Source organism: Podarcis vaucheri, assembly GCF_965113315.1.
Source record: "Podarcis vaucheri genome assembly, chromosome: 5".
In the NCBI taxonomy this organism is placed as follows: Eukaryota; Metazoa; Chordata; class Lepidosauria; order Squamata; family Lacertidae; genus Podarcis; species Podarcis vaucheri.
In genome coordinates, this window is record NC_138763.1 from 40,651,026 (window position 1) to 40,665,518 (window position 14,493).

Below are 14,493 nucleotides of genomic sequence, written 5' to 3' on the forward strand. Positions count from 1 at the left end.
GTGTCATTGGACGGCAAGTGTATACCTTAATCTGCTGATGTAATAGCAAACAATGGTTTGCTATGAAAGTGGCCGTCAGGAAGGGCATCATAGCATGAGAGGAATGAGCACAGGAGCTAGAAGCTTGCTCATGTAATGCTGAACCATGTATAAATGTGAACCCTAAATCTTAATGCTTTTCTTGTATTATCCTTTATTTATGTTCAATGCTTGCTTGAAGATGGGTTCTTTGCTGGTGGTTAATCATGTCAAATAGCCTTGTACACTGTTACATGCAGTTCCTTCGCTGGTTTGTTAGGGTGCTAGCTTCAGGCACCTTCCTCTGACCCCTAGCAGATTTCTTTGTATGGGCTCTGTTGCTGCAGGGTAGATATTCATCGGAAGGAAAACGCTGGTGCCGCAGAGAAGCCAATCACCATTCACGCCACCCCTGAGGGGTGTTCAGAAGCATGTCGCATGATACTTGATATTATGCAGAAGGAGGCTGAAGAAACAAAATCGTAAGTATCACTGGCATTGATAGGGAAAGCACGAAACAAAACCTTTAGCACCTCAAATAGCAAGTCTTGCATGCATGTAACATTGTGCATCGAAGGTTCATACCACACAAATTCGCCTTTTAGAGCATACACAATGCCTTTTGCCTTTTCCACTTCTACAGTCTAACTTCTACAGGCTGGAATCTCAATCAGCTAGAGGGAGAAGACAAAGAAATACCATCTCGAATTGACCCACAAGGAGTAGGGATTCTGTATAGTCTATAAGCCTTAATTAATATATGTTTGGGAATTAATACATTGCGTTTTTATTGATTAAATAAGCATTTCTACCCTACCATAAGCAGATGCTCCTCATGCCCTGAGAATTAGCTTGAAGTTTCTCTACAGGGCTATGACTCAGTGTCAGAATATATGTTTTGCATGAACTAAGGTTCTGGGTTTAATCTACAGCCATAGGAGCCAACTCCTAGGTGCTGAGGTCCCTTCACCTCCCCCAATAAAATATTTGAGGGGGCTGCCCCCTGCAGTTGACAGCCATTGTCATTCAAATGGTGGGTGTGTGCCGTGTCTCATGATCTGTTTTGTGGGGTGGGGCTGCCCCCCACCCCAATATTTTATTCAAGTTGGCTCCCTTGTCTCCGGCATCTCCAGCTAAAGGATTTTTGACTGTAGCATGACCAGTATAAGATTCTGGAAAGCATCTACCAATCAGGATGCACAGTAATGGGCTTTGGGATCAGGTTGCAGCTCAGTGGCTGAGCATTTGCTATGCTTTCAGGAGGTCCCAGATTCAACCCCCAACATCTCTAGGTAGGGCTTGGAGAAACTCCAGTGGTCTGACTTGCTCTAAGGCAGTGGTTATGTTACATTAAGTGGAGTAATGGACTCTGTTTAAAGCACCTCATATGAAATATATGTAAATACATATGCCTGCACTCAGGCACACATACTAATTTGGTCCAGTGGTGAAGGCCTTAACCCCATTGCTAGCTGAAAAGACTCCTTTGTGTTTTTTAACACACACCCCTCCCTTTTCATGGAATGGATGAGGTCTTGCTGGATCATGGAACTCCTGGTTATGTAAAGATTGCAGCCAGTGTTTCATTCTACGGCAACTAAATAAATAAAGCCACCATTGGCGTATGTCACCTCCTCTCCCCACCTTCTTTTTTGGCCATTTCTAATTTTAGCACACTGGTTTCATTGTAGACATTTGAGAAGTCATACATCTTTTCACATGCTGCATTGCTAGGCCTGATGGACTGATTTGGCCCATGTTAATAGGTGGCTGGAACCCTTTGAGTGATGGATCTGGACACTTATATGCTTTGTGGTCAAAAGCAGGCTATAGGAAGCAGTTATGTAGCTAGGCTTGCTTGGCAGCAGGGTCCCAAATGCAATAGTTGCAAGGGTGGTAATGGCTTGGGTGTGGGGTTTATGAAGTCTGCTATGCAGATCACATCTATGTCATTGAAATGCAACTAAAACAATTGTTGCCTTCTGTACGTGTCATTACCGTGAACTCTGAAAAAATGCGGTGAAGAGAGAAATTTAAATACTGCTCTTTTACAGTTTAGCTTCTTTTGTACCTGGAAAAACAATGTGTGTGGCCAAGTATTTATGAAGCCCACTGGTTTTACTAGGACGTTGTAAAAGGCTGCAGATAATCATGGTTATCCTGTACAATGCTGGGGGGGGGGGCGGTGTGTGTTGGGAAATGTACCATGGTCTTCTCAAAACAGCAACAGTGAAGACTTTGGAGCTGCATCTCTCTGTATTGCTGAAGAGCCCTGTAAAGTCCAGCTAGGGAACCTACTTCAGAAAGGAGGACTGGGGGGAAGACTAATGTCAGAAAAATGATTTAATGTTTTTTCACATCTTTCAGAGCTGAAGAGATTCCCTTGAAAATCTTAGCACACAATAGCCTAGTTGGGAGATTGATTGGCAAAGAAGGACGAAACTTGAAGAAAATTGAGCAGGACACGGGGACCAAGATCACCATTTCTCCGTAAGTACCACTGACCAGGTAGGCGGTCAAATTACACTTCTCAATTAGAACAAGGAGAAATTTACAGTATGTACCTGAGCACAACCCCTTCACCCCAAATATTGGGTGGCATCCAATAACCTGCCTCTCTTTGTAACATAGAGCATGAGTAGCCAAAGTGTGGCCCTCCACATGTCTTTGAACAGCAAACCCCCATCACTCCTGACTATTGACCATGCTGACTAGGACTGATGGGAGGTCAAGTCCATTAACACCTGGAAGATACCTGGTTGGCTAACCTGGCCTTTTAGCAGTTGGGGAAAATCCACCATCGATACCATATACCTGGATGTCTCTGTGTGTGGAATACTTACTAATTTGTGGGTGTTCCAGCTAATCCATCTGACAGAGTCGGGTGGTGGGGTTGTCCTCTTGGCAGTTCAAAGTGAAAAACAAGAGGCTCTTGCACCCATCTGCGCTCAACCTAAATAATTTGTCTTCTTGATCTGGGTTGTTCTCACCAATAGATTTAACTTTCTGGATTTGCTTTATAAAGATGACTATTGCCTAGCCTGTACTGTCAACCACAGGGCACGTTACAAATCCCAGGACATTTGTTCTTCTCCGATTGTCCAGTTTGCAGGATTTAACCATTTATAACCCCGAGAGGACCATCACCGTGAAGGGTAGCATTGAGGCCTGCTCCAATGCCGAGGTGGAGATCATGAACAAGCTTCGGGAAGCCTACGAAAATGACATTGTAGCAGTCAATGTAAGCTCCTGATCCTGCCCTAGTTGCGTGTGTGCTTGCTGTGTGAGAGTCCGGTGGTCCTGGGGTAAGAGTCCGATAGTCACCATGGGGGCAAGTAAAGATGGAGGTTTGTGGATGCCTTGCCCACCCGAAAGAAAATGCCAGACACCTTCAGGTCTTACAGTGGTGCCTCGCAAGACGAAAAGAATCCGTTCTGTGATTCTCTTCGTCTAGCGGTTTTTTCGTCTTGCGATGCAAGCCCATTGACAGATTAGCGGATTAGCGCTATTAGCGGCTTTTAGCGGCTTATCTGCTGATCGGATCAGCTGATAAGCGGCTTAGCGGCTTAGGAAAAGGGGGGGAGGGAAAAAAACCAGCAGGAACTCGCAAGACATTTTCGTCTTGCGAAGCAAGCCCATAGGAGATTCGTTTTGCGAAGCACCTCCAAAACGGAAAACTCTTTCGTCTAGCGAGTTTTCCGTCTTGCGAGGCATTCGTCTTGCGGGGCACCACTGTACTTCACTGGATGAAAGTTAGGTGGCCCAAACATAGTTTCCCCAGCCCTCCCTCAGGTTGCTTCGTTGTTTCTCATTTCCCCTTGTGTTTCTTTCTAGCAACAAGCCAATCTGATCCCTGGACTTAACCTCAATGCATTGGGCATCTTCTCGACAGGCTTATCCATGCTCCCCTCTGGAGCTGGAGCCCGCAGGCCTGCTGTCACTGCCCCATACAACCCTTTTGCTGTAAGTAGCTGGTGCATCCTCTAACCTGTTATGTACGTGCCTCTTCAAATGTACTCTGTGGTGTTGTCCTGCTGCCCTCTAGAGGCAAGGAGGAGACACAACTACCAGTTCCTGCAAGCAGATCTTTGCTTCAAGTGTACTGTTTTGGAGTGTGCCCTGCTACGCAGTTTGGGGGAAGCCGGCAGGTGCAATTGCTGGGGCATGGAAGTGAGGTCTTTGGTGATGACAGTATTGGAGACTCATCCCTGTGGGCTTTTAAGAAAGCTGGGGTCTCCTTAAAAACTAGGGCAACTTTCAGACAACATCGGCGTCCATTTTGTTTACCGGGTTGGCTGACTTTGCTTACCCTGTTCAGAAAACAAGGACCTTTTTGGGGGGGTTTTTTGTGAGTGTGCCAGGTATCACAGTCCACGCATTTGGCCACAGAAACAGGGTGCTGTGTGATGTGACCCTCTTCCTCATGGTGATAGCTCACCTCTATCCCTTTGTGGTGAGCTGACTTTGGAAACTAGCTGCAGAAGGTATTCTGCATATCTTTGGGAAACAGGGCTGTCCCTATCTGATTATGTGTAATCCCATGCAGAACAGCATGGATTTTTTTTGTTCAGCAGTGGCAGCACTCATGTGCAAAGTGCACCATACCTAGCTAAACCTTGTATTGGGCTCGATGGTAGAGCACACGCTTTACAGGTGCAAGGTCCCAAGTTCAGTCTTCGGCATCTCCAATGAAAAAGAAGGATCTGCAGATAGAGAGAGGTCTTGGAGAGATGCTGCCAGCCAGAGTACACACTACTGTGCTAGATGGGCCAAGTGTGTGATTCAGTGCATGGCTGTTTTACACAAACACACACACATTATATATATAATTTTAAAATATTTTAATACCACAGTTCATTAAAATCAATGAAATCATAAAAGCAACAATAAATTAAAAAAAAACAACCCGTGCAATAGAGGGGGAAGCTTAGCAGTGTGGTAATAGATAGCAATAGCTGCCAGCAGATCATAACAGTTAGCAAAAGCAATCTGAAATGTAAAATAAAATTGATAGTAGGGAGGTTCATTCTTGCTTTTTCTTGACCCACTTCCAACCCCCCTTGAACTGCCGCCTCAGTTTCCTGGACCTCCTGGAAGCTCAAGCTGCCTCTGAAGGTTTTACTTTTTAAAAATAAACGTATTTATTTATTTAAAATACTTTGACACACACACCCTTATGATGTGATACCAGGATGGGAAATAATAATAATATTAATAAACCAGCAACTACCATCCCCACAAAGAGAAATAAAAGGAGCAGATAAGGTGTGTGTGTTTTTTAGTTTTTTAAAAGATGTATATACACGTGCATCCCTAGATAGTCCTCCAAATATGTAAAAGCATTTAAAAACAAACACGAGACTGGGTGGGCCAATTTTGCTCCTAAACTGATAGGCACACAGACACCCCCACCCAATGGAAACAAGTGGGACCTGGAACAAAACATCTGCTCACCTACTAATAGGAATGCTCATGGTCAGGCTTTCACCAGCCATTCCATTCCCCTCTGGCCCTGTTTTTTTAGATTTCTGGCTGACATATAACATTCTGTGAAGGCCCAGCATGCTCAGTCCTCATTTGGCTGTGTTTTGCCCCCTTAGGTTTTGTGTTCAAAAAGGACGTTTTTGTGCTGCTCTAAACCTCGAGGTTCCTTCCCATGCTTGCTGACTCCTCCCTCTAGTTTCTCTGTGGCTCGGTTTTTGGCTACAATCCTGTCAACACTCGCTACCTGAGCTCACAATCGGAAAGGGGGATGATACTGTTCCATGTCAACTTGGACACAATCTTTACAGTGGAGGCAGTCTGTGAATTGAGCTGAGAATCACCCACGTCACACTGGAAAGGGATTGGTGATGTCAGCGTCAAGGGGGCCTTGCAGAAATGCCGGTTACAGACACCCACCCCCACGGCTAGGGCATGTGGCCCTCTGCCTCCAGCCCCTCCCCACTGACTGTCACTTTCTTTCCTGCCGTAGAGCCACGCAGCATACCTCTCGGGCCTCTATGGAGCCTCGCCGACTGGCGCATACCCGCACCAGCACTCTGTAAGTGCATTGCCCTGCTCTTCCTGGATGCTGGCCTTCCGTGCACCTTGCTTTGCAGCACGCCCTGTCTTCTCGCTTAGGAGGCTTTTAAGTGGTTCTGTTTCCAGAGCAGTTTTTCCGTATGTTTCGGCCCGCTCAGTTGCACTGGTGACAGTAATGCACAGCAAAGCCACAGAGGAGCTTCTACACTGCCCCGCTTCTTACCTTGTACAGTGGTACCTCGGGTTACACACGCTTCAGGTTACATACGCTTCAGATTAGACTCCGCTAACCCAGAAATAGTACCTCAGGTTAAGAACTTTGCTTCAGGATGAGAACAGAAATCGCATGGCGGCGCAGCAGCAGCAGCAGGAGGCCCCATTAGCTAAAGTGGTGCTTCAGGTTAAGAACAGTTTCAGGTTAAGAACAGACCTCCGAAATGAATTAAGTACGTAACCAGAGGTACCACTGTAGTCACAGGGAGCCAGGTGCCAGTTCCCCCTCTATTACCTTCTTCACACTTGTTTTTTCTAGAGTGTGGCCACTTACACTTTGCAACTTGCAAAGCTGCCTTATACTGTCAGGCTATTGGACTGCCTTTGCCCAGTGCTGTCTGACTGACAGTGTCTCAGAAGGGGTTTTCCAAGCTGTCCTGCCTGCGATCTTCTTAACTGGAGATGCCAGGGATTGGATCTGGGAGCGTCTGAATAGAAAGCATGTACTCTACAATTAAGCTCTGACCCATTCCAAATAGCAGGACGACACCTTCATGGATACGGGCTTTGTCGTTCCATAGCTCTGCAGTAAGTAGATCTTTGTGCCACGAGCACCTTCGCCTAATGTTATGGAGCCATTAAAGGTTACAGCCCCAATCCATCAAAAGGTGGCAATGCTAATAAGCCTTAGCCTTGCGTGCTTTGTTCCATATGCTAGATTTTCCTATCCTAGGAGATGATAGCAAAACAATCCTTGGTAATATTCATCCATGAACCCTACAGTGCCTGGTTCTTCCCTTTCTGCTCTACTCTTGTGCTTTCTTGGGCAGCTTGCATTCTCTTTCCGATGGTGCTGTGCCAGGGGCCTTTCACCCTAGAAAGGTGAGGCAGTGTGGGTATTGCTCACACAAACAAAAAATGTGTCTGGGGTTAGGAAGCCAAGCCTACTAGCACTCTGTATTCAATTCTTCATTCCATCAAATTGTAGAGCAGTAAGCTTGGAGGGGCAAGAAAGGTAAATGATGTATGATCCTGATGGAGATGCTTATTAGCATTCCTGGATTAATTTTAGCCTCCCGCCTAAAGTGGATGCTTTGACATTTTGGAGGATGGCATTCCACTTCTTTTCTAACATGATTCAGGTAACAGGATTTGGATAAACCCATTCTGAATCACAGGGAGAAAGCAATCGGTACTAATTCTCTGCAATAAGTCACCTCCTTTTTCTTTTTTCTATTCCTATGTCTTTCTTTTTTAAAAACAAAGTTTGGGTCTCTCCCCACTTCTTGGCCTGAAAACAGGTTTAGCCATTTATTCCTGCGAGCGATTCTTCGCTGGCTGCCCCATCCTGGGCATGCACTTCTGTGTGTGTAGATAGAATAAGAAGTGGTCCTTGCACATACATAAAGAAAACAGCAGCAAAATGCACATTTAAGTGTGCAATCAACCAGTCCCTATAACTTCCCTGCTTTCTTCTGTTGTTTCCAAAAGAATGTCATATGTGACTGTTTCACAGTCTACATGCTGTGGAAGGTTTGGAACTGAGAGGGCAAGGGGACATGTCAGTTGAATGGAACCTAAGTTGTAAGCTAGCACAATATACAAGACTGTAGAATAGCTTTTAAAGTTTATACAGCATGGAACTGATTTACAGTTTCCTTGCATTTTGATTCATGAGGAATTTGTAAAGAGTGCTTGAATTTTTGAAATAATTTCAACCTCTAAATGCCTACTTTAAGGTACTGTTTTTACTTTTTTTAAAATGTCAGAAAGGAGAAGAAAAACTGATTCCTCTTCAGGCTTTGTGGTCTGCAGAGGGTACTTACTTGGTTGTAGCCTGGGAGGACCTTAGTTGAAATTCCAGTTGAATCATTGTTCTGTAGTTGCCTACAGCATTGGCGTAAAGTCATGTTTTGTGACTTCGTGCCAAGAGATAATTCGGTACACATTAATTAAGCATTCTGGCAAAACAAGTACTGGTACTTAGATAAGAAAATACTTAACTAAATTTCCCTAGTCCAGGAATCCCCTTAGACATAAAGCATTGTCTCATTCAGATAGGCAACCTGTGTTGGTTCTTGGCTCGCAGACGCCTTGTTACTGAGACTCAAGTGGAAATAGAAAGCAATAGTTTTATTTCTTTTTGTACCATTACAGTATATATCAACAATCAAAGGGGTACGACACCCTTGTATGTTGAAAGAGGGGCAGTCGATTGAGAGAAGATACGACAACACCACACCATGACCATCGTTTTGGCTGGATTTCGCTGGCTTTGCCAAAACTCTTTGTCATAGCAGCAGACAGCAACACACACACACACACACACACACACACTTAATACTCCCATCATTTGCTTTGACCAGATTGCTCTCCCTGGTTTGTTTGCCCCACTGAACTTGATGAGACCTGCTCCTCAGTAGGCGTGTATAGGTTTGCACTGTAAATCCAGTAGATTTCAGTAGGTCTTCAGTTGTCTGAATAGTTTGATTTGCATGGTGCTCACTGTATTTAACTCCCAGTCCCTGGTGATAGCTCTCTGCTTTAACTCTTCCTTGCATTCTCCTTTCCTCCTTCCGTCTGAGATTTCCTTGAGGAGTGCTTGTCATTTCACTGCTGGGGTGGATTTTGCCTGTCGTCTGACATGAGCCAGGGCTTGCTTGCTTCCTTGCTTGCTGCTCCCCACCTTGGGAAAGTGATACAGGTGGGAAAGCTTCGTTTTTCTTCCCAATATGCATTTCATGTCCCTTTGCTGTCCACAGTTGCCAGAGCAAGAGGTGGTGAACTTGTTCATCCCAACACAGGCAGTGGGTGCAATTATCGGGAAGAAGGGCCAACACATTAAGCAGCTGGCAAGATTTGCAGGTGCCTCAATCAAGGTAAGAAGCCCACCCATCCACCCACCCCTTGCCCTTTCCTGCATTGCCTCTTTTTGTGTGGTCACTCCAGCTCAGAAGCCAAGTGCTACAGAACTCTGCCTGCCTCCAAGCTCTGATTTCTTAAATCCATGGCCAATACTGCCAGGAGCAGTTGTGCGTGAAGACCTTCCTGCGACACAAGCGCTGCCATTAAGTGTTCTACCACCTCTCCATCAGTTTTTCTTAACTGCATTCATATTCCATTCTTCCTCCAAAGAATTCATTATAGCATTCCAAAAATCTGGTTGAAACAAATTGCCATCAGCAACTGGGGTGTCTGCAAACAAAAGAAGCCCCATTGGATAAGGAGAGAGAGAATACGCATTAATGGGAGAGGTGCCCAGCCGCATATCTTGGCTATGGACAGCTCCTCAGAAACCAGTTATCGGTTTAGAAAAGACAGCTGGCTGCACACCCAGGACAGCTGATATATTTGGGAAATGACTCATTAGTGGACTGACTCGTTACTCTTGGGGCTTGCTGATGATTGAGTGGGCCTGACCAGCCCTGCATGACACGAGCAAGTAAAGTTTGGGTTATACATAGCCAATTGGGGAAAGCTCATATGAATCATTGCCTATTGGGGCTTGTATTTTTAGGAGGCAGCCTGTGATATACCCAAACTACTGCACAAACTATCTGGGTATACACTAGGCTCTAACACTACTCCTTGTTTCTATACCATCAGAGGCTGCCTCTCATGTATGTTTCAGGTTTTGGACATGGAAGTGCTCCTGCAGCTCATTCCTGATACTAGCACTGAGCCAAAGCGGGGTGTGTGCGTGTAATATGCAACCTTTTACCCTCTTCATAGTGGTGTTGTGTCCCACTTCCCCGTTCCAGTGGTTTCTTGGGTTATGTGCAAGCAAAGCAACTGCTAAGATGGGGGGAGGCGTGTAGGTTGTGCAGTGGATCATTTTCTCCTCTTTTTTTAAAGTGCAGACTACTACTTGAAGGGGCACCTGGCAACACAATCTGCAGCATGCCTCCCCATTGCCTGCTGTAATACTTGCCAAGCGAGGGGGGGGGGAGTCATGCTGCAGAGAGAGAAATGCAATTTTTCAACAGAAGTTTCAACTACTCTGGCACTGAAACTCTCCTACCAAAAATCAAACCCTGCTCAAAATGTGGTGCAGCATTAGCTTTAAGCTAGGTGCTTTCAGGAACCCAGAGGTGAATGTAAACTAGTCTACCGTATCACAATAATTAAAGAGCCCAGGTAGCAAGCCTTTGGTATTGTGGAGCCTAGAGTTCATATGCAGTATCTGTTTTTAGTCTGGAAGCTTTTTAAGTGGATCCTGTAATCTAGGGCTTGTTGCAAAACCTCTGCACCAGGGCTATTGATGGAGGGCAAAGGGCCAATGCCACTGTGCTGTGTTCTCTGTGACTTGCAGATTGCACCAGCTGAGAGTCCAGATGCCAGCGAAAGGATGGTGATCATCACTGGGCCTCCAGAAGCACAATTCAAGGTCAGTACATAGCAATCTTGTGTCATGAAGTGCAAGGCATCAGGGCCTGCTTGTGTCAGCTGCTGAAAACATGAGGGAAGCAGCTGTCCAAGAAGGCAAGAGTGGCCAACCCCAACTAAAGCAGCCTGCCAGTAGAGTTCTGCTGTTGTTGCTAACCCAAAATATGGGGAGCAGTAGAGTCATACAGCCCCACATTCTTAGCTTTCAGCACCACATACCCCCACACACCTATTAATAGTCCTATTAAGTGGTAACAGAAACAGTGTTGTGTGAAAGAAACTTTGAATCCCAACTGGAGAATGCTACCTGCCCTGCTGCGTCTTAAAACTTGCAGAACTTTACAGCTGTTACTGGCCCTGATATAAAGAACATATATTAGTGTTTTAAAAGAAAACTATTGTTTTTCCCTCCCCCTGTCCCCAAATATAGTCTGTTGACACGACAAAGTATGCGCCACCACTCATCATTTCAGTTCAGGAGGCTACTGAAAGATTAGACTCACTTTGTGCCTCATCAGCACCCCCCTGCGAAATTCATATATGGGCAGCTCCTATAGAGTGCCATTAGACGAAGGTCCTATTGTGCTAAAGTATGCACATATTTATGCTTTGACTCTTAAGTCAGCTGTTTGAGCAGAACAGCTGCAGCCCAACAGAAGAGGACAAGACCTGGCCTTGTGCTACCATTAGAATCTAACCCTGTTATTTGTAGCGTCTAAGAGCTGCCATGCTCTTTTAAGAACACAGATCTAGGACCCAAAAGGCTGTTTGATGGAGGTAGGGGTTTTAACCCTGCAATAAGGGTAAAGAAGCTGGTATTGGTCTGTCCTGGTTTCTAGGGCTGGATTTTAGGTGCAGCAGGGCAGGACTGTTTGTGTCGTTGTAGCTACATTCATTTTTGCACACCATCTGGGAGAATAGCAGGCAAGAGGAAATGGTCCTGATAGGACAAGTGGTTTGAGACTTTTCACGTAGCTCCTAGTCAGGAACCTTATTCCTTGGAAAGAGAGAGTGAGTTCTTTTAGAGTACACATTACCTTTATAACCACAGATTATAGACTCTGGGAAATTTAGCAGCTGGTCTTTTTTATTTTCTTGATCCCAGGCCCAAGGACGAATATTTGGGAAACTGAAAGAAGAAAACTTTTTCAATCCGAAAGAAGAAGTGAAGCTTGAAGCCCACATTAAGGTGCCTTCCTCCACAGCAGGTCGTGTGATAGGAAAAGGTGGCAAAACGGTACGTAGGGCTGCTGCTATCAGGGTCAAGGGAGGTAGAAAAATCTGTGGGGTTGCAACCATCCAACAGCTTGACCTCACCCCCCAAATGAGCACTGCTCTATTGGATGCCAAGCGACGAGTCTTGTTACTTAAAAGCAAAATGAGAGGTGATGCTTATTAGATTTGCTTGCTTGAGTAGATACACAGGGCAGGAGTGGCACGAACATCTAATCACGTTTGCTCCGCCTACTGATTATGCCATTAACATTTTCACAGTTCCAAACAGATTTTTTTCTGTGCTGTTGCAGGTGAATGAACTACAGAACTTAACTAGTGCAGAAGTAATTGTACCCCGTGACCAAACACCTGATGAAAATGAGGAAGTCGTCGTCAAAATCATTGGTCACTTCTTTGCCAGTCAGGTGCAGTATTTTATAATGGCTTATTCAACAATAGGATAGTTATGAAAATGTTAACAAGTTAATGAAATGACAGCCTTGAAGCTACAGGGAAGTTATGGAAATGTGTAGTCAATGTGCATGTACATGTCATTGATTTACATTCATAGTTGTTAAGGGACAAATATAGCACATGGGTCCTAAAATGGGGAAACTAATTCTCTGGTACTTAACGAGTATAATGCAGAAACTACTTAGCAGCTTTTGAAGGAAAAACAACAAGTGCTTCTTCCAGCTTTAAAAGCACTCTATATTATACGCAACACTTTTCAGAGTTGCTGCCTGAAAGCATGTTTGTCTCAGGCTGGCTGAATATAGAGAATACAACTGCTACTGAAATAATTTCATCTAAGCTGACCTTAGCAGGGCTTTCACATAAGTCACCGTTGGTTGTTAGCTCAGCTGAAGATAGTGGAATACTTACCACGGGTACCACAAAGGACCCTCACCTGGGTCTTTCGTTTTGGGGAGATGGCTCGCTGCATTTCCTGACCACTAGCTATAGCGAGATTGCCTGTTCTTTTTCTATTAATAATAATTGTTCTTTTCTCCCCACGTAGACTGCACAGCGCAAGATCAGGGAAATTGTCCAGCAGGTGAAACAGCAGGAACAGAAACACCCTCAGGGAGCCCCTGCCTCGCAGCGCAGCAAATGAGGCTCCAAGGCTAGCCAACAACAACCACCGATGAATGTAGCCCTTCCAACACCTGACAGAATAACCAGACCAGGGAGCAAACCAAAGACTATCTGGAGGCATTGGAGTCTGCCCAAGAAGCTGGGGCTCTGCAGAGGACTTTCAGTACACAGGGAGTGGGAGGGGGTTGGGCTTCAGCCAGCAGGGAACTGCTTCCCTCACACCACAGCCCACATGGAGTCTGTCTAACAGTAAAACGCTATCCCTTTAGTTGGACTAACATAGGCAAAAAATTTTGCAGACAAACCCATTCAGAATAATTTCTGTACATGTGTGTACATACTAGGAAAGCATTTTTTCCCCACACAGTGCATGGGCTGCTGTACAGGACAGCATTAATATATTTTAGAATTAATATAGCTAACTAAACTAACTCCAGTCTTTAATTTCTTTTTTTAAACAGTCGCATTTTGTTTTTAGAAAAAGCAGGCTTTTCTAGATGAAAAAGGAAAGAAGCTTAGTCCATTTTGAATTTCTATCAGAAAGTAGCATGGAGGACTTTGGAATTCTACTTAAATTTTGCTCTGGTAATCCAAAGTGAACAACATTTAGAAGGACTTTAGGAAGACCAATGGCAGCTCCATGCCATATTGGGTTGCTGCCTGTATGTGCCAACGGAAGGGATACCGTCTCGTTAGCAGAGGAATCTCTATGCATTTCTTTTCTCCAGCTCATATGATCTTCTCTTTGCTTCATAGATCTCAAACTGGTTTTTGCATACACTCTCTCCTTTTGTACCACCAGACAATGCAGTGCTCCAAGTAAACACATCATAGATGCAAAAAGAACCACCCAGCCACAACTTCCACTTTGCTTATCAAAATGCCAAGCTTCAGTTATGCCTAGGCTTCCTAAAAGGGGTGGAGGGGAACCTTCACTCAGCTTGCAGGAAAACAGAGCACACTTGGTACATTTTGCATGGAGGATGCTGCCACCAATACTTTGGGAAGTGGGTTTTTTAAATGGGATTGACAAGATGGTGTTGGCCCAGGGCATGAAAATTGCAACTTTTTTTTCAAAAAGAAAAAGAAAAGAAAACAAACTACCTCAGGTGTTTCATACCTCAGCACCTTGCTCTTGTGTGTCCCTTTTTGAGATTTTGTATGCCTTGTAAAACTGAGAGTTGGAGCATTTTTTTATTTTTTTAATAAAAATGAGTTGGAAATAAATTTAGGCAAAAGACAGCTGCCAGGTGGAAGAAAGCATCATTCTGCATGATGACTATTCTGTATTCTTCTTCTGCTAGATGAGAGCAAATGGCCTTGGAACATAATAATAATAATAAAGGACAGAAGTGCAAGAGACACTGGAGCAGAACTCCTGAGTTTGACAGGTTACACACACGGTTAGAGTTTTCTGTGCTAACAGATGGATGTTATACTGGTTTCTGTGAACATACCATTGTACCAACAGACTGCAATGCCAGTTTCTCTACTTCAAACAGTGTTCTGTGAAAAACAAAATATATCCAGCTAACAAGA

The 14,493-nt window shown here is 44.7% G+C and overlaps 1 protein-coding gene across 2 annotated transcripts in view; it reads left to right on the forward strand.

Annotated features, from left to right (window-relative positions):
• Positions 1 to 14,493, forward strand: part of IGF2BP2 (insulin like growth factor 2 mRNA binding protein 2) — a 67,564-nt gene extending 53,071 nt beyond the window's left edge. Inside the window, exons 7-16 of one of the 2 annotated variants that reach the window (XM_082221815.1) lie at positions 366 to 500; positions 2,386 to 2,508; positions 3,124 to 3,259; positions 3,853 to 3,981; positions 5,993 to 6,061; positions 9,018 to 9,134; positions 10,568 to 10,642; positions 11,747 to 11,878; positions 12,168 to 12,281; positions 12,878 to 14,493. In XM_082221815.1, coding sequence (XP_082077941.1) covers positions 366 to 500; positions 2,386 to 2,508; positions 3,124 to 3,259; positions 3,853 to 3,981; positions 5,993 to 6,061; positions 9,018 to 9,134; positions 10,568 to 10,642; positions 11,747 to 11,878; positions 12,168 to 12,281; positions 12,878 to 12,973 — 1,126 coding nt within the window. In that variant the 3' untranslated portion in view covers positions 12,974 to 14,493. The remainder of the gene's footprint in view (positions 1 to 365; positions 501 to 2,385; positions 2,509 to 3,123; positions 3,260 to 3,852; positions 3,982 to 5,992; positions 6,062 to 9,017; positions 9,135 to 10,567; positions 10,643 to 11,746; positions 11,879 to 12,167; positions 12,282 to 12,877) is intronic. The other variant, XM_082221816.1, reaches the window with a different exon arrangement.